Consider the following 18,819-nt stretch of genomic DNA (forward strand, 5'->3'; position numbering starts at 1 on the left):
ATCAAGATGCTAAGTCCTTCTCTAAAACAGTTGTATAAAGTCAGAACAGTCCCGGGCCTACTAAAGGCAATTTTGAGTTGATTTTGTCTGCCGGTGAATGCACACGACGAGTCAAGGAACAGCCTCTTAAGTGGAAACTCCACATTAGTGTCAAAATACGATGGGAGACTGAATGAATATGGACATCAAAACTGGATGCCTTGCAAGACTGACATAGTCCTAATGCCTCCGCTCATGACCTATGAGGGGCATTTATGTCTCTGTGTTCATCTCTCTCGTGGAACTGGATGTCAAATTGTGTATATGCTAAACAAAACCTCCCGCTGAGGCAAGAACCTCTATTAATATAGATCATATTGGATTTTGGGATTTGGATTTACCCTAACATTTTTTGCATCCCTCGTTATTTGTGCTGTGGACATTAATCATTTTCAAAAGAAAAATATATTACTGCACACTCTCTTACAAGTTTATTTTATTACCAATGTTTCGGCAACAAGCATAATTCAAACATCCTCACACTGGAAAATCTATTCCGATAAAAGGTATAATAAGCTGCAAAACAAAAGCTGTGATTTACTTTATAATGTGTCCTTTTAAATCATATGTGGGAAAAACAAGCAAGGAATTAAAAATATGAATTGCGGAGCATCGTAGTACTAGAAAATGTAAAAATATAAAAGGACCCATTAGCAGCACATTTTATAGAACATAATCATCCAGTTGCATCATTATGTTATATAGGTATTGAGAAGGTGTCACTACCAAGAAGAGTTGGGGATCTGGATCAACTCTTGCTAAAACGAGAAGCCTTTTGGATCCACAGAGTGTATGTGTTTATGTATGTATATGTGTATGTATATACACATGTAAACTGGCAGCCAAAAGTTTGGAATAAAGAACAGATTTCGCTGTTTCAGAAGGAAATTTGTACTTTAATTCACCAAAGTGGCATTCAACTGAACAAAAAAACAGCACCATCAATAAAAGTAATTTTTAATCAAATCTAGACAGGCCCCATTTCCAGCAGCCATCACTCCAACACCTTATCCTTTTTTTTTTTTATTATTATTATTCCCTTTTTCTCCCAATTTGGAATGCCCAATTCCCACTTCTTAGTAGGTCCTCATGGTGGTGCAGTTACTCACCTCAATCCGGGTGGCGGAGGACAAGTCTCAGTTGCCTCCGCTTCTGAGACCGTCAATCTGCGCATCTTATCACGTGGCTCGTTGTGCATGACACCGCGGAGACTACGCATGTGGAGGCTCGTGCTACTCTCCGCAATCCACGCACACCTTTCCACGTGCCCCATTGAGAGCGAAAACCGCTAATTGTGACCACGAGGAGGTTACCCCATGTGACTCTACCCTCCCTAGCAACCGGGCCAATTAGGTTGCTTAGGAGACCTGGATGGAGTCACTCAGCACACCCTGGATTCGAACTCGTGACTCCAGGATTGGTAGTCAGCATCAATACTCGCTGAGCTACCCAGGTCCCCAACACCTTATCCTTGAGTAATCATGCTAAATTGCTAATTTGGTACTAGAAGATCACTTGCCATTATATCAAACACAGCTTAAAGCTATTTGGTTCGTTAAATGAAGCTTAACATTGTCTTTGTGTTTGTTTTTGACTTGCCACATTATGCAATACACTGGCATGTCTTAAGGTCAATATTAGGTCAAAAATGGCAAAAAAAGAAAGAAACAGCTGAAACTCTCTCTCGAAACTCATCAGTCAATCATTGTTTTGAGGAATGAAGTCTATACAATGCTTGAAATTGCCAAAAAAACTGAAGATTTCATGCAAAGGTGTACACAACAGTCTTCAAAGACAAAGGACAACTGGCTCTAACAAGGACAGAAAGAGATGTGGAAGGCCAGATGTACACTAAACAAGAGGATAAGTACATCAGAGTCTCTAATTTGAGAAATAGACGCCTCACATGTCCTCAGCTGACAGCTTCATTGAATTCTACCCGCTCAACACCGGTTTCATGTACAACAGTAAAGAGAAGACTCAGGAGTGCAGGCCTTATGGGAAGAATAGCAAAGAAAAAGCCACTTTTGAAACAGAAAAACAAAAAGAAAAGGTTAGAGTGGGCAATGAAACAGACATTGGACAACAGATAATTGGAAAAGAGTGTTCTGGATCTTAACCCCATTGAGCTTTTGTGGGATCAACTAGACTGTAAGCCACATCTATGGCAAGTGCTACAGGAAGCGTGAGGTGAAATGTCACCTGAGTATCTGGATAAACTGACAGCTAGAATGCCAAGGATCTGCAAAGCTGTCGTTGCTGCATGTGGAGGATTTTTTGATGAGAACTCTTCAAATTTTAATAGTAATTTTTCATGTTATTAATGTCCTGACTATACTTTGTGATCAGTTGAACACCACTTTGGTAAATAAAAGTACCAATTTCTTTCCATAAGAGCAAAATCTGTACATTGTTCCAAACTTTTGGCTGCCAGTGTATGTATATGGTTTGTGTATAGGGCTCTCTTATGATATGATGTGGTGGCTCTTTAGGATTTAATTGAATCTCATGGTTTTAAATGTGCTTAAGTAATGTTTCTTGTGACATACAAATCAGCCTGATATCTCAATTGTCTTAATTGGTTGAGGCAGGCTTGTTGGCTAATTACTAAACACCCATTGTGATATCACTGCTTTCACCTGTGTGTAATGACTATTTATACTGCTCTCCATTGTGAGGAAATTGTACCTTGACAAAGGCTTGTTGCCGAAATGTTGGTAATAAAATAAACTTGTTAGTGTGTGTGCAGTTATATTTTTCTTTTGAAAGTCTGTCCTAACTTGCACCTCCAAAGTTACGGTGTGTGTTTGCTTAAGTCTCTCTAAAAGTGGACATGAATAATACCTCAAATTAGGGGCATAGAGTTGTGAAAATACAACCCTCCCCCCCACCCCAATATTAGAAAAAATTATGTAGTATTAATTTTTAGTAGTTTGGTAACATTTAGTATTTCAAATTGACTGTGAGTCTGTCATAATCAGAGAAAAAATGAAATTTCCCCTCAGTTCTACAAGTTGGTAATGGTCAACCAGTGCCACGCAATCTTACTGTCATGGTTGTGTCACTCTGTCAGTCTGGGTTTATGTCTGACAGGACCGTGGCATCATTGTCCCATGTCTTGTGTTTCGTTGTCTGTCTTTGTGCGAGTGCATGGTTTCGGTTGTATTCCCTGCTGAGCGCTCTTCGGTCTGTCTTGTTTCATGTTTGGAGCATAGTGTCTGGATCCTGACTTCCTGTCTGGTTCGGTTTTGGTCTGTGTCGGGATCCGGACACTCATAGTCCATGTTCTGTCTGTTATTGATGTGGGTGCATCGCTCATGTCATCTTGGCAGCATGCACTCGCGTCAATAGTTTATGTCTGTCTCTCGGGTGCGCCTCGTGTTGCGCTGCACACCCAGGTCATGAGCGGTCTTCATGTTGTGCTGAGGTTCGGTCACTTCGGTCTGAGATTTCAGGTTTGTGTGTGGCCGAACCTTCGCACAGGTGTCCTGTCTTGTTTTCGTCGCCTGTTGTGTGCATCTTGTTGCATTTGAAAGTTTAATTTAATGTGAGAATGCGTGGAACACACTGAATAAGGAAATTAGTGTGGCTAAAAGAAGCTACTCTGATAAGCTGAAAAACAAGTGTTCAGCTAACGACACTGCATTAGTGTGGAGAGGCCTGAAAGACTTTACTAACTGCAAGACACCATCCCCCAACACTGCAGGGAACCAACAACTGGCTGACAACTTGAATGTGTTTTACTGTAAATTTGAAAGGCCCAGTCTCACACCCCACACCCGCTCTGACCTTCACTTTACAAAACATCAACACCTCCTGCAACTAGTGAGTAGGGATGCACCGATCTGATACCTTGATCGGTATCGGCTCCGATACTGACGTTTTTAAACGGATCAGGTATCGGTCCGGCGAGCTCGATCCAGATATGATACTGTGTGTTAGCCATGTTCATTAAGGTCAAGCTCAAAAAATGACATAAATGAACTATTAAAACACAATTGAAGTAGTTCATATGACTCGTGCATTTTATTCAAAGTCACTTGAAGACGTGCAATAGCTCTGTGAATCACAAAAGGCTGTGTTTAATAAGTAAATATATAAAATGCACGCACAGCTCCAGCACGTTATTGAATGGTGCTGCTCTGCTTACACACACATGCGCGCCTATTTTTAGCCTCCACGCATTGCGCAATATTTGAGCGCTACTCATGAACAACATCTCAGATGTAGATTCTCAATAGTTCGGTTCACTTATAATATGCATTTAGAATGGCACAGGAGGTGCTTTTTTTTTTTACCAGAATTTGAATAAGAAGCTAATTAAACTACTGTGAACTTGCCTACAAACAGACACATACAGGACTTCCTGGAGAGTTCAGAATGTCAAAATAAAAGCATGAGGGTTTAAAAGTTAAAGGTGTCACGGAGAGACTCACGGAGGCAGAGATATGGACTCAGTAGCAGGGTTTATTGAACAGATGATTGAAACAAGTGATGTAAACATTGTGAGTAAATCCAGTTGAGCAGAGTGGCAAACAGCTGGTGAGTAATATCCAGAGAGGGTCCAGACACGATGAACAGATAACTCACAACAGTCTTATGATACTTGCAGGCAATAATGAAGACACAGGTATGTTTGACATAGTAGAAAGGTCTGGAGTCTCAGAGATACTATCGATGAGAACAGAGAGTGAGTGTGAAAGCGGGGTATATATGCAGTACTTGATTAGCCACTAATGATATGCAGGTGCGTGTAATCAGAACTCAGGGGAGAGTGAGCGCTGTGATGGCCGTGACGAAGAAAGAGAGAGAGCCACCGGTGGATCTGTGACAAAAGGTGCACGACTGAGATATATTACTATATATTACTATTATAATACATTAGTATTATCATTTGTTTACACATTATAATGATATGCAAGTTGAATGGGTTCCAAAAAAGTTTTTTAGTAGTTTGTGTTTCTTTACATATTAAAGAGTACTCCCAATTAGTTCCATACAATAATGTAATGTTATTCTAAACTGATTATGCAAAAAAAAATCAACACTGGTATCGGACTGGCCGATACTGAGATTTCCGATATCGGAATCGGAAGCGAAAAAGAGGTATCGTGCATCCCTATTAGTGAGATGTATTATCCGAAAACTCGAGTCCCTCGCAAGGGACATAGAACACTTTGACCCAAGTAATCGAGATTCAAACATCGACAATTATCTTAGGGAAATTGAGCACTGCCTGATTGATTTGCCTTACGCTGTCGTGTGAAAAACTCAAGCTCATATGGAAGACCACGGTAAGGAGTGTCCATGCGTTCATGGAAACGCTACCGACTGGTACACAAAACCGCTACTCAGCTCTGTGTAAAGCCCTACGCGAGGAGTATTCGCTGTATATCGATGAAGCCTCCGCTACCGTAGCTGCTTTCGCCATCACCCAGAAGAGGCACGAGCCTCCGCGCGAGTATTACAGACGCCTGAGAATCGCGTACTTCCAAGGAAGTAACGAACCAGGTCTGGAGGAGGAACGAGCTTTCAAGTGTCTCTTCCTTCACAGCCTCCACGAGTGCGTGCGATATGACGTCATGATGCACTGCAGAATGGGCAACCCCACCATGCAGGAAATCAGGTAGGCGCAACTGGCATGGGAGACACGCGTGCGCCCTGCCCGAGGGCACGAAGGCGATGCCAGAGTCCTGGGGATCCAAGCCTCATATGCAGACCTAGCGCTTGAAGCAATGAAATGCCTCGCGTTAAGGTGAATGCTAGAACAGGACCCCAGAGGCGCCGATCACCCCGCCAGCAGGGTAGGCAACAGAACCAGGGGGGTGATGACCAGACACACCCCCAGGGTCACGGCAGGCCTAAACAACAAAACATTCGCCGGCAGAAAGGAAAGGCGCGGTTCGAACGAAAACCCAAACAAGAAGGTGAGTGGGTAGGCAAGGTTTCAAATCCCCTCAGAGAACAACATTTGAGAGAGGAAATGGAGGATATAAGGAGACGCTTGACTGAGTTAGTAACTAAGCTTGATGTGCTCCGTTGTTCACCAGGTCCACTGACCTCCTCAAAGGAACACGGCACTGAAACCCCATCAGTATGACTAGACGATGTACCCCCCTCCCGTTAACGACAAAGTTTACTTTGTAGGTCGGGAAAAGGGGAACAGGGTCCAAGTTGCTCCCCAAAACAGTCACTCCTAACATGCCACACCCTCCTTTCTGACCTTTTTGGGCGATCTGTACCGTAAGGGCAACGCCTGACACATGGGTCATTCAGCTCCCACACACTACTCGACACTGGTTCCGAAATAGTCTAATGGGTTCCAACACCTTCGCAGAGGTGGCTAGAGCAAAGCTCTCCCTTGGCAAACCGTTATAGACAGAGACCTGTAACATAAGCATCACAAGCTACACGCAAGATAGGTCGTCTATCACAAAACGGGCCCGGATTGACACCTTTCAAGGGATGATGCTAATAGACCCTGTTTACATATGTCCCATTAATACAGAACCACTGTTAGTTGGCCAGGACCTACTGAACCGATTGGCTCCACTCATTGACTGCCGTCGTGGAGACACGTGGGCTCAGTTTGACATACCGAGACCACTTGGTCCAGAAAACAGTTTGCCAGCTTTAGATGGACAAGTCGCCATCATCCAAAAATCCAGCAGAGACGACGACTCCAATAAGAACAACTACAAGGCCTGAATAAAACCCTTCAGGGTATTATAGTCACTGTAAATTTGCACTCCGTTCTTATCAATAACACTTTGCACGCTTTAGGGACTTTGTCAGAGAAAACAACTTATGCGTGTATCGTTAGAGATCTAATGCAGGACCTCAGGGAAATTAGCCCCTCAGTCAATAGTCTGAGCTTACCAGCTTACCTGGTCTCCCTAGACCTTGTCGAACAAATCCTTAGATCTGCTACTATCTCCATTGTGCAACCTTCACAGATACACCTGGCATATAGTTTTGGCATTGAAATTCCAAACCATGTTGGAATTTCAGAACCTCAAAATAGGATTTATGCTCAATCTTCCGTCATAGGCAGAATATATATAGACTAAAGTCCATATTTAATGTTGGTTTTCAGAGAGGTAATGCACACATTCACCTCAAAACACCACCAACACATGCCTACCATGATGAGGACCCCTCGCTCTACCTTATCCCTAACCTAAACTTGTGTACCAAGACAAAGTACATTCATTGGGTTTGTCAAAATGCAACCCCTTTGTTAGAGAGGTGACTAACTACCTCTGTGGCCTAAGAGCCGAATTCCCTGAACAAGTGTCATGGTAGCATGTCCATCAAAGATGAAGGAACAGAGACAAGGGTAGAGCGAGCAGGCAATCGCTGGCTCGTTAAAACACACCACCCACCGAAGTCCCAATGTCATACAACCGCCATGATACAGCCACTAAACTAAGGCTACCAAACCAAACGGTGTTCTTAATGGTTCTCCAAGGAGCCACCGTGCACATTGATGATATTGTACTCCATCTCAACGTCGACAAACATGACGCAGAAATTGAGATCATGGATGCATTTAGAGGTCACAGCCTCACCATTGATGACATCCTTCGACAGCAGCTTCAGGCTGAAGGGATGAAATTAGTGAAGTTCAGTCTCAAACCGACTGGCTTGACCGCTATATTTCCTAGTCACATAAGCAGATCGTCATCTTACCGAGAACACCCTATCAGTTTGGTTGCCCTCTGGCTCCTCCTTAGTGGTTGGATCTTCATCGCAATTATTGCACACGCCATATACAGGTACATTCAACACCTACAGGCCAGACTGGACTCACTCCTCGTACAGCCGCGTTTTACACACCAGTCTGAGCCCATCCCACAGGTTTACCCCAATCATTTCCAAGGATAAGCCTTTTAACCTTTAACCCTCCTTTTCTCTAACATTTTGTTCCTAGTAACCAATGTCAGGTTCTACTTTGATTTTGTGTTATGACCAAAGAACAACAAAGGATTGTGTTACAGTTAATGCTGTGCCTTCCAATAACTTGAAATGTTTATGTGTGATGAATGTAGTTTTAGATTTAGCTAGAAGTTCTATGCCCAGATGTGCCTCAATCTCTGTCCAGACGATAGAGCCTCTGTGAACTCTAATGAACTGTATGGACTGTGCAACCGTTTTCTTTCCTATCAGGAATACATGGATGGCGTAACCCACAGGTTACTGTGAACCGACAAGAACTGTTTGGCCCTTCAGTTGCTCTAAAGATGCTGGACAACAACCAACTCTTCAGACCAAAGGGGGGAATGTTGGGCCTCATGTATTCAGATAGAAGACAAAGGCAGGCCTAACACAGTCGTAAAATCTAACTCAGCCCCCACATACCAAGTCGTAAATCTTACTGATAAAAATCGCGCCAAAATCAAACAAAGGGAGTCCAAAACAGACTACAAATCCCATGAAGCCTTGCTCACTAAAGGATCGAAATCTCAACTCCTATTGGATGAGGCACACAACAGAACGTCCCTCAACCATGACATCATCAGGAGTAGAAATACCTCTGAAATGCTTCCGGGATTTGCTTCCAGCAACTTTGCTTGCAGTGAGTAGATGCAGCTCATCGCTGCTCTCAGGTGCAGTCTCGTGGCACAAGGACATAATGTCCGACTTGAAACTGTGGCCATACAAGCTCCGTCTCACTGGACGAGTTGAGATTACTCTGTGTTCCACCGAACACTCTAACGGATCCGAAGGAGACCGCCGAGCAATCCGCATCTTCATCCGTTTGCCTGCAGAAGAAGAGATTAAAGATTTCTCTTCCACCTTCAATCAAGTCGACGTTTCTGATTTCTCCGCCAGCCCGCCGAGAATCAGCAACCGTACCGACCGCCAACAGAGCGAGGAAACGGCCTCCCGTCATCACCCGAGCCTCGAGGAACCGAGTCTGAGTTAAAGGACGGATGAACACACATTCTGCATCCTCATGCAATTCAAGAGGTTTACGATAGAATATTATAGTGTGTTATTCTTGTGTTTCAAGGTTTTTGCTTGTACAGTTTACGGACCGCCATGTCCGCTCATTATTAATACTCAGGGTATTAATTATCACGAATTTGATTTGCTGTATTGTGGTCCAACCACAGTGGGCTGTTGTGCATTTCCGCCATCGCGGGTGAGACCGGCAAACTGAGTTTATCCATTAAAGATTCAAAGAACGCGAGACTGTTTACGAGCCGTCCACCGCGCCTCTGAGTGATAAACTAACAGCTGCTTTCTCTCCCACGATCGCGAAATCGGCTTTGGGGCCGTCACTTAATTCTCTCTCTCTCTCTCGTACTAACCACACACACACACACACGCACGCACGCGACCCCTCACAAACATTCTGGCACACATTTTTGGCTCGTAGATAGCTTCGTGCTAAAGCTCAGCTTTGTCCCTAAGCTATCGTACAAGCGGGTACACGCGGTAACTGGTAGACGCCATTGACTGGTTTCTCTCCGCCCACATTCGCGGCCATATTCCCTGGCTGGAAGTCTTGCGTGACATACTCTCCACGAGAGTCACGTCCGCCATTTTGTGCGCGTCCCTCCTTACACACACACACTCGCTCTCACACACACACACCCTCATGTGTTATAGGATTATTTTGATTTCCATATCTAATCATATCACTGTTTAGTTTGTAGTTGTAAGTCGGAAGTTTATTGACTGCATTGTATTAATTATTAATTGATATTACTGCATAAATAAACTTTGTTTATATTACAAAGAGAAGTGTTTTGGTTTGTTTTGCATACGCCTGTGTCATGCTGACAGGATGTCAGTACTCGGATTCAAGCCTTCATTCATTGTTTTTTTCCCGAAAATCGATATTCTTCGGATGTCGATTTTCCTAAGAAAACAATCTAATATTGAGACTGTTATACTATCTGGTTATTAGTCCCTGATTCCAGGGTGGTGCCCCGTCAATGTTAATCCTTATTAATATTCTGTTGATTTTTGATAATTGATAATTATCTTTGATGATTGTTGAATTTGAATGATCAATAAGCTAGTGTTAATTTTAATTAATGTTTCAACAATGTTAACAATTAATGAGTATCTTTGATAATTGTTGATTTAAAGGATTAAAAGAGCTAACATTGATTCTCATCAATGTTCTATTGATTTTAATAATTAATTAATAATCATCTTTGATAATTATTAATTATTACTAATAACCAAACCCGCTCCTAAACGTAGCGCACTACATTTACTGGACCCCATATTAGGTTTTAATGAGTTAGATTCAATTAATTAATTTAAATATTAATTAATAACTAAAGAAATAATTATTAATTATTTCTGATAGTAACACTGATCTAAACAACCAGTAAAGCCCTACACTGATGTACTTATCCTCTTGTTTAGTGTACATCTGGCCTTCCACATCTCTTTCTGTCCTTGTTAGAAACAGTTGTCCTTTGTCTTTGAAGACTGTAGTGTACACCTTTGTATGAAATCTTCAGTTTTTTGGCAATTTCAAGCATTGTACATTTACATTTATGCATTTAGCAGATGCTTTTATCCAAAGTGACTTACAATGCGCTTATTACAGGGACAATCCCCCACCAGAGCAACCTGGAGTTAAGTGCCTTGCTCAAGGACACAATGGTGGTGGCTGTGGGGACCGAACCAGCAACCTCTGATTCTGATTACTAGTTATGTGCTTTAGCCCACTAATTTAATTATAATTTTATAATTATAATTTTTAATTATAATTTTTATAATTTTCTTTATTTATCACACATTATACATTTGCACATATACAGTGAAATTCTTCTTTTTCACATATCCCAGCTAGGCTGGGGTCAGAGTGCAGGGTCAGCCATGATACGGTGCCCCTGGAGCAGATAGGGTCAAGGGCCTTGCTCAAGGGCCCAACAGTGGCATCTTGGTGGTGCTGGGGCTTGAACCCCCGACCTTCTGATCAGTAACCCAGAGCCTTAACCGCTGAGCCACCACTGCCCCACGCCACTATACACATATACAGTGAAATTCTTCTTTTTCACATATCCCAGCTAGGCTGGGGTCAGAGTGCAGGGTCAGCCATGATACGGTGCCCCTGGAGCAGATAGGGTCAAGGGCCTTGCTCAAGGGCCCAACAGTGGCATCTTGGTGGTGCTGGGGCTTGAACCCCCGACCTTCTGATCAGTAACCCAGAGCCTTAACCGCTGAGCCACCACTGCCCCACGCCACTACCACACCATTGTATAGCCTTCATTCCTCAAAACAATGATTGACTGACGAATTTCTAGAGAAAGCAGTTTCTTTTTTGCCATTTTTGACCTAATATTGACCTTAAGACATGCCAGTCTACTAACACAAAGACATGTTAAGCTTCATTTAATGAACCAAATAGCTTTCAACTGTGTTTGATATAATGGCAAGTAATTTTCTAGTACCAAATTAGCAATTTAGCATGATTACTCAAGTATAAGGTGTTGGAGTGATGGCTGCTGGAAATGGGGCCTGTCTACATTTTATCAAAAATGACTTTTCAAATAGTGATTAGGGCTGCACGATATATCGTTTCAGCATCAACATCGCGATGAGCGCATCCGCAATAGTCACATCGCAGATGCAGCAAGGTAAACATATCAGTCTACACTATTTTTTTTTTTTTTTTTTTCAAAAAGGAAAACTAGCATTATATCTGTCTGATCTGATGCAGTTTACTCCGATTTATGGGTTCTTGGATACACAGATTTATTTATTTTTTAAACACGGAGTTTGTTGCTGCACATTGTTGACATGCAGGCTCTACTTGCACATGACATCAGGTTGGATGGGGAGCGTCAGTGCACAGCCATTTTCAGATCTCTCCAGAGATGTTCAATCGGGTTCAAGTCTGGGCTCTGGCTAGGCCACTCAAGGACATTCACAGAGTTGTCCCGGAGCCACTCCTTTGTTATCTTGGCTGCGTGCTTAGGGTCGTTGTCCTGTTGGAAGATGAACCTTCACCCCAGTCTGAGGTCCAGAGAGCTCTGGAGCAGGTTTTCATCAAAGATGTCTCTGTACATTGCTGCATTCATCTTTCCCTCGTTCCTGACTAGTCTCCCAGTTCCTGCTTCACTGTAGGGATGGTATTAGCCAGGTGATGAGCGGTGCCTGGTTTCCTCCAGACATGACGCTTGCCATTCAGGCCAAAGAGTTCAATCTTTGTTTCTCATAGTCTGAGAGTCCTTCAGGTGCCTTTTGGCAAACTCCAGGCAGGCTGTCATGTGCCTTTTACTGAGGAGTGGCTTCCGTCTGGCCGCTCTACCATACAGGCCTGATTGGTGGAGTGCTGCAGAGATGGTTGTTTCACTGGAAGGTTCTCCTCTCTCCACAGAGAAACACTGGAGCTCTGTCAGAGTGACCATCGGGTTCTTGGTCACCTCCCTGACTAAGGCCCTTCTCCCCCCATCGCTCAGTTTGGCCAGGTGGCCAGCTCTAGGCAGAGTCCTGGTGGTTCTAAACTTCTTCCATTTACGGATGATGGAGGCCACTGTGCTCATTGGGACCTTCAATGCTGCAAAATTTTTCTGTATCCTTCCCCAGATCTGTGCCTCGATACAATCCTGTCTCGGAGGTCTACAGACAATTCCTTGGGACTTCATGGCTTGGTTTGTGCTCTGACATGCACTGTTAACTGTGGGACCTTATATAGACAAGTGTGTGCCTTTCAAATCATGTCCAATCAACTGAATTTACCACAGGTGGACTCCAATCAAGTTGTAGAAACATCTCAAGGATGATCACTGGAAACAGGATGCACCTGAGCTCAATTCTGAGTGTCATGGCAAAGGCTGTGAATACTTATGTACATGTGATTTTTTTCGTTTTTTATTTTTAATAAATTTGCAAAGATTTCAAACAAACTTCTTTCACATTGTCATTATGGGGTATTGTTTGTAGAAGTTTGAGGAAAATAATGAATATAATCAATTCTGGAATAAGGCTGTAACATAACAAAATATGGAAAAAGTGAAGCGCTGTGAATACTTTCCGGATGCACTGTATAACAGTTTTCATAATTTCATAAATTTTAATTGTAAAGGATGGGGCTGGGGAAGGACGAAGAATACAGACTGTCAGGTTGATAGCCTAAGCTTTGAATGCCAGGGCTGATAACCTATTTTTTTATGTTTAAATATTGCATTTGTTTACAATAACAAACAATTAAATGCCCCTATATTTTGGGTTATCATTAAGTAAAATAGTTAGTTCTTAACTCATGAGATATAAGTTATATGAGAATGAATGGGTTTTATTATAGATCTTTAAAACGTAAAGCATGCAGAAACTATACCTTTCATCTGTAAATAACAGTGTAATCAGTTGCAAAAACATAGTTTTATGAGCAATTTATGTTTTATAAATTATGTATTTATTAAATTTATTAAATGTGTATAATAATTAATAAGTACTTTGTTTTGTCTTTGTTTTTTCCCCTTAGAAAATGCAGTGAAAAAGGATGGATGCATTGACCGTGCTGCAGGTGTCTGCAAGAAGCTGGGTCACTTCTCTTGCAGCTGGAAGGTCAGAAGTGCTCTTGAAAGAGCCCAGAACGAACTCAATCTACCTTCAAATTCACTCATATCAGAATGCCAAACAAGATGGGGTTCCAGACAGATGATGATCAGCAGGATACTAGAGCAGCAAAAGGCTTTAACTGAGGTCCTGTCTGAGGACAGGAAGGTACGGCATCTAATTCCAAACTGGCAAGATACAGATGTCCTGGAATCTGTCAGTAAGTCATTGGACCCGCTGCTGGACTTCACAGATGCACTCTCAGCAGAAGACTACATTAGTGTCTCATATGTGAAGCCAGTTCTTCACCTCTTCAACACTTCAATGCTGCTAATACAAGAGGAAGACACAGACTTGACCAAGACCTTGAAAACGGAGATGTTGCACTACATCAATGAGAAATATAAAGATGAAGCTACTCCTTGTTTGGACCCCCGGTTCAAGATGGACTTCATCAGTGAAGACAACAAGCCCCAAGTCAAGGCCAGAGTGGCATCAGAGATGATGGAATGCCAGGAGGAGACATCAAGCAGCAGCCTGAAGTTGCTGATACGTCCCAGGCTAAGAAAGCCAAGAAGTTCTTGGGAAGTTTCTTTAAACAGAGCGGAGCTGCAGCAAAGGGCGATTCCTCTCTGACCCGTAAGGATGCTGTGGAATCAGAATTAAACAACGACCTGCTAACACCTTCCATAGACAAAGAGGAAGATCCAACTGCATGGTGGAAAACACAGAGTAAGCTTTCCACATCTCGCCAAGCTTGCCCGCAAGTATCTATCTATTCCCACTACAAGTTCCCCCTCAGAGAGGCTTTTCAGTACAAGTGGCAACATCTTCACTTGCCAACGCTCTTGTCTCAAGCCTGTAATGGTGGATAGACTGGTATTCTTGGCCAAAAACCTTTAAGATTGAGTGAGCAATGCATACATGCTTAAAGTCAAGTTATTATATTTGAATATTTATTATATTATGCAACAGTTGTGAGAAAGACATTTATTTATTTTACTAGGTACTCTGTTTAGAAAGAACCCAGATTTTACACAATTGAAAAGTTTAATTTCATCTGTATTTGTCTAGCCATGATGACCAACACTTTGTTTTACTGTTGCTAAGAAAAGTTTATTTTTAAAACAAAAGTTTGTGAAATACAATGTTTCTGTGTTGATATTTGTTATTTATTAAAAGTTCATTGGTATTGGGGTCCCTGGAAAAAGGTTGGGAAACACTGGTCTAGTGCACGTTTATGTAGAAAAACATTTAAATCCAGACAGGCACACATGTAGGTGTCCTGTGTAAGCCCATTTTGGATGAATCTCCCATGACAGGCCACATCTCTCTCCCTTTCAACTGTGTGACTGACTGAGCACCAGTGGGCGGCAATGACAGAAAAATAGGAGTTGCATATGCAGATGTATTTGGTTCTTGTAATGTCACAAGTTCCATGAATTCCAAACGAGCCGTTTTTGCAGCTTGGTTTAAATAAATGCTCTTTTTCTATTAAGGAGGAAGTTTTCAGTTCTGAAACTTACCGTATGTTTTTATAGTACAATGACCTCATATATGTCAAAAGCTCACGTCATGACCGCTTTAAATCGTACAGACTGTTTAAGAGAGGTGTGCTATAACTTTTCAAAGAAAGCAAACATACAATTTTTGCCTGGGAGGCCATAAAACGCTTCAAATCTATTTAAGAGTACAGAATCTTTAGAATCCATAGACTTACATTAAAGGAGGGACTTAAGCTATATCATAAAGACTTGTGGGCCCAGTCACAATTTCCTTCCTGAAAATGTAAAAAGCTAGTTCATTCGTTCTGATCAACTATCCTGACAGAATTTTTGTTTAGTCGCATAGCTCATAAGGCATGTCAGAGTTTTTTTCCCAATACAAATTTGTTCCCATTCTTGGTTAGCAGTAGTCTGGAGTGAAAAGTGATGTGGTGTAAGTGTAGTGTAAGATTTGTTTGAAAATGTCACACATGAATTCAGTGGTCCCAACTCTCCTGGCTCCAATTAAGCAAACATTTTATCTTTAAACTTATCTTCACAGTTTTTAAACAAAATTATTCTAACTCTCCAACAAACACTCAGCCCCATAGGGAGCATCATGTAACACATAAAATGCACTTTATACAGACACATAAAGAATGGAAAATTCAACTGAATGATGATTTCCTACCAGACAATCCACTGCCAGACTGTTGGTGGCCTGTCAGGCTGGGCTGATCTGCTGCACTCCTCCAAAAGAAGAAAAGGCATGCAATGTAGATGCCATGCCTGGCATATCTCAATGAATCCATGCTGAACTTAAAACAGAGACAGAAGATTTCAAATACAACAAAGAACTAATCTGCCACCCTGGAAGACGTTTAAACATTGACTCATATACTATTGTCATATACATGTTGGGTATAGGAATACACTGGAAAAAAAGCTACAATTGTTACTTCAAGGATCTAGACTGCCAGGCCAAAAAAAAAAATAAAAAAAAAAATAAATAAAAAAATAAAAAAAATCACCATTTGGATTTAAATAAGTAGAAACTTAAGAGCCTATGATTGGATCATTATTGCAGTGATTAATATGTTTCAGCAGGCAACAATTCTTTAACTCTAACTGATGCAGTGTGTAGCTTCTCATTTCTTAAACAACCATGTCAGAAGAGGTATCCTCCCATGGTCGTGGTAAAGATGTTACTGTGTTTCAGAACGGGCAAATTATTGGCCTGCATCAGGCAAAGAAAACGACTAAGGAGATTGCTGAAATCTCTGGAATTGGGTTAAGAACTGTCCAACGTATTATTAAGGATAGTGGTGAACCGTCAGCTTCGCAGAAGAAATGAGGTTGGAAAAAAAATCTTGAATGATCGTGATCGGAGATCACTAAAACACTTGAAGTCACATCTTAAAAAAAATCGAAAGTAGAACTCAAGGCTATGTTTAACAGTGAAAGTAAGAGCATTTCCACACGGGCAGTGCAACGAGAACTTGCAGGATTGGGACTAAACAGCTGTGTGACCACAAGAAAGCCACTTGTTAGTGAGGCTAATCAGAAAAAACGAATTCAATTTGCTAGGGAGCATAAAGATTGGACTGTGGAGCAATGGAAATGGGTCATGTGGTCATATGAGTCCAGATTTACCCTATTCCAAAGCGATGGGCACATCAGGGTAAAAAGGGGAAGCGCATGAAGCGATGCACCCGTCATACATAGTGCCACTGTACAAGCCGCTGGAGGCAGTGTTATGATCTGGGGTTGCTTCAATTGGTCAGGTCTAGGCTCAGCAACGTCATACGACAATAAAATGAAGTCAGCTGACTACCTGAATGTACTGAATGACCAGGTTATCCCATGAATGGATTTTTTTTCTTCCCTGACAGCACGGGTATATTCCAGGATGACAATGCCAAGATTAATCGGGCTAAAATTGTGAAAGAGTGGTTCAGCATGAGGAATAATTTTCACACATGAATTGGTCACCACAGAGTCCTGACCTTAACCCCATTGAGAGTCTTAGGGATGTGCTGGAGAAGACTTTATGGAGTAGTTCGACTCTCCCGTCATCAAAACAAGATCTCAGCCAAAAATGTATGCAACTCTGGACGGAAATAAATGTTGTGACGTTGCATAAGGTTGTCGAAACAATGCCACGACGAATGTGTGCCGTAATCAAAGCTAATAGGAGTATGCAACTTTTTTTTTTTTTTTTTTTGGCCAGGGAGTGGATTTCTACTTGATCTAATCCATAAAACGTACTTTTGTTAGTGTAACATAATTTGTCAGGATGAATAACATCTATTTTTTTACTTTAATTGGGATGCTACCATACGAGGCACATTTTTACCTGACAAAATTTGTTTACAGTGTAGTTTTGGAGTCTAAAAGTAGGCTACATGTGAAAACCTCCAAATGCTTCTTCCTGTATGGAATCTGTACCAACAGAACTCCAATGAAAGCTCAACACATTTCAAATTTCTCTAGTGACACGTGGCATATGACATTCGTTTTGCAATGTTTACATCGGCAAAGGTGACTTTTAAACTCAGACACTCGGGTCTTAGAACACAAATAGCGGCAAATGTGGCTCTTTTGGTACAGTCAACTTCCGCATTTACATATTTTGCCGCTTCATGTCAGATTATGTGATCTAGTAAACTAGCAAAAGTAACACAAACGCTGTTTAACGGTCGCCATAATGATCTAACACTGCATATCTCATTTCTATGTAGCTACTCCACTCATCTGGTTTCTCGAAAAGAAAAAAAATTTGCTTACCTGTCAAGCAAGCTCTGAAAGCTGGAATTTGTTGGGATTCCTCGTGAGAAATCAGACAGAAAAGTTTATTTATTTAACTGTTCATGTGATCCATTACGAAACTAATTTGTGTTGGATTCAATTCCACGTGGGGTGATGTTTTAACTCTAGAAAATGCGAAAATGTTGCCACTAAAATGGTCCACAAAGTTTGAACAACACTTTAGAGATGTTCGATATTTGTTTTCCACGTATTGTCCTCATCGCTGTTGCTACTCAATAACCCGCTGTTGTCAATAGTCAAATAATATCAATATTATCACAAATATTTGTCCATCACTTGTTGTGCGAGGTTCAAAAATTCATCCAAAATGGAAGAGGGTTGACCTCCAAATCTTAAATTGGTAGATTACAAAAATTACTCGTCAAACTGCAATGTTTCGATTGCATAAATAAAAGCTCCTTACATGGTTCCAAAGTCCCCTTTTCTGACTTATCAAAATCCCCTCGGTGTAAAGAGCCCGTTTGGTGTTGCTTTGGGAGGTTGTCTTTGGTTTTAAAAAGCAGAATGACACAGCCATCTGGTGGTGAGAAAATAACTAACCATGCACAGCTAAAAATGAAGAAACCCATCCCATTTTCCCTGGCAGAAGTTTAAGCTGATGCACGCACATCAACTTAACATGACCTAATTAGATGTGTTGAAATGTACAAATGTTGATACATTAGTTTCCAAAAGCTAGTGTTTCTTAACTTAATTACACTTTATCAGAGGAGTTATGATTGTAGCCCAAGTTAATTGGACGGGAACATGACTTAATAATATTTTCTACTCAAAATAATATGCAGCCTTCTCTTTTACTAGACAGGGTTCAGGGTTCTGAGTTTTAGCACATTGCCCAGAATCAAGGCAACTGCCTTCCATGGTGCTGACACTATAAGGCTTTGATTGTCTTTACAAAAAATTACCACCAATGGCATCAGCAAGCACTGCATGC

General features: G+C 41.6%; 1 protein-coding gene across 4 annotated transcripts in view; it reads right to left on the reverse strand.

Annotated features, from left to right (window-relative positions):
* The window catches only part of LOC127429035 (stromal interaction molecule 1-like), a 60,083-nt gene extending 41,709 nt beyond the window's left edge, over positions 1–18,374 (reverse strand). The window contains exons 1-3 of one of the 4 annotated variants that reach the window (XM_051677775.1): positions 18,289–18,374; positions 17,844–17,883; positions 15,748–15,874 (exon numbers count right to left, since the gene is read on the reverse strand). In XM_051677775.1, coding sequence (XP_051533735.1) covers positions 15,748–15,868 — 121 coding nt within the window. In that variant the 5' untranslated portion in view covers positions 15,869–15,874; positions 17,844–17,883; positions 18,289–18,374. Of the gene's footprint in view, positions 1–15,747; positions 15,875–17,843 lie in introns of all 4 variants that reach the window. The other 3 variants (XM_051677778.1, XM_051677776.1, XM_051677777.1) reach the window with 3 other exon arrangements.
* Between the last annotated feature and the right edge of the window lie 445 nt (positions 18,375–18,819).

Source organism: Myxocyprinus asiaticus, chromosome 38 (genome assembly GCF_019703515.2).
Source record: "Myxocyprinus asiaticus isolate MX2 ecotype Aquarium Trade chromosome 38, UBuf_Myxa_2, whole genome shotgun sequence".
NCBI lineage: Eukaryota > Metazoa > Chordata > Actinopteri > Cypriniformes > Catostomidae > Myxocyprinus > Myxocyprinus asiaticus.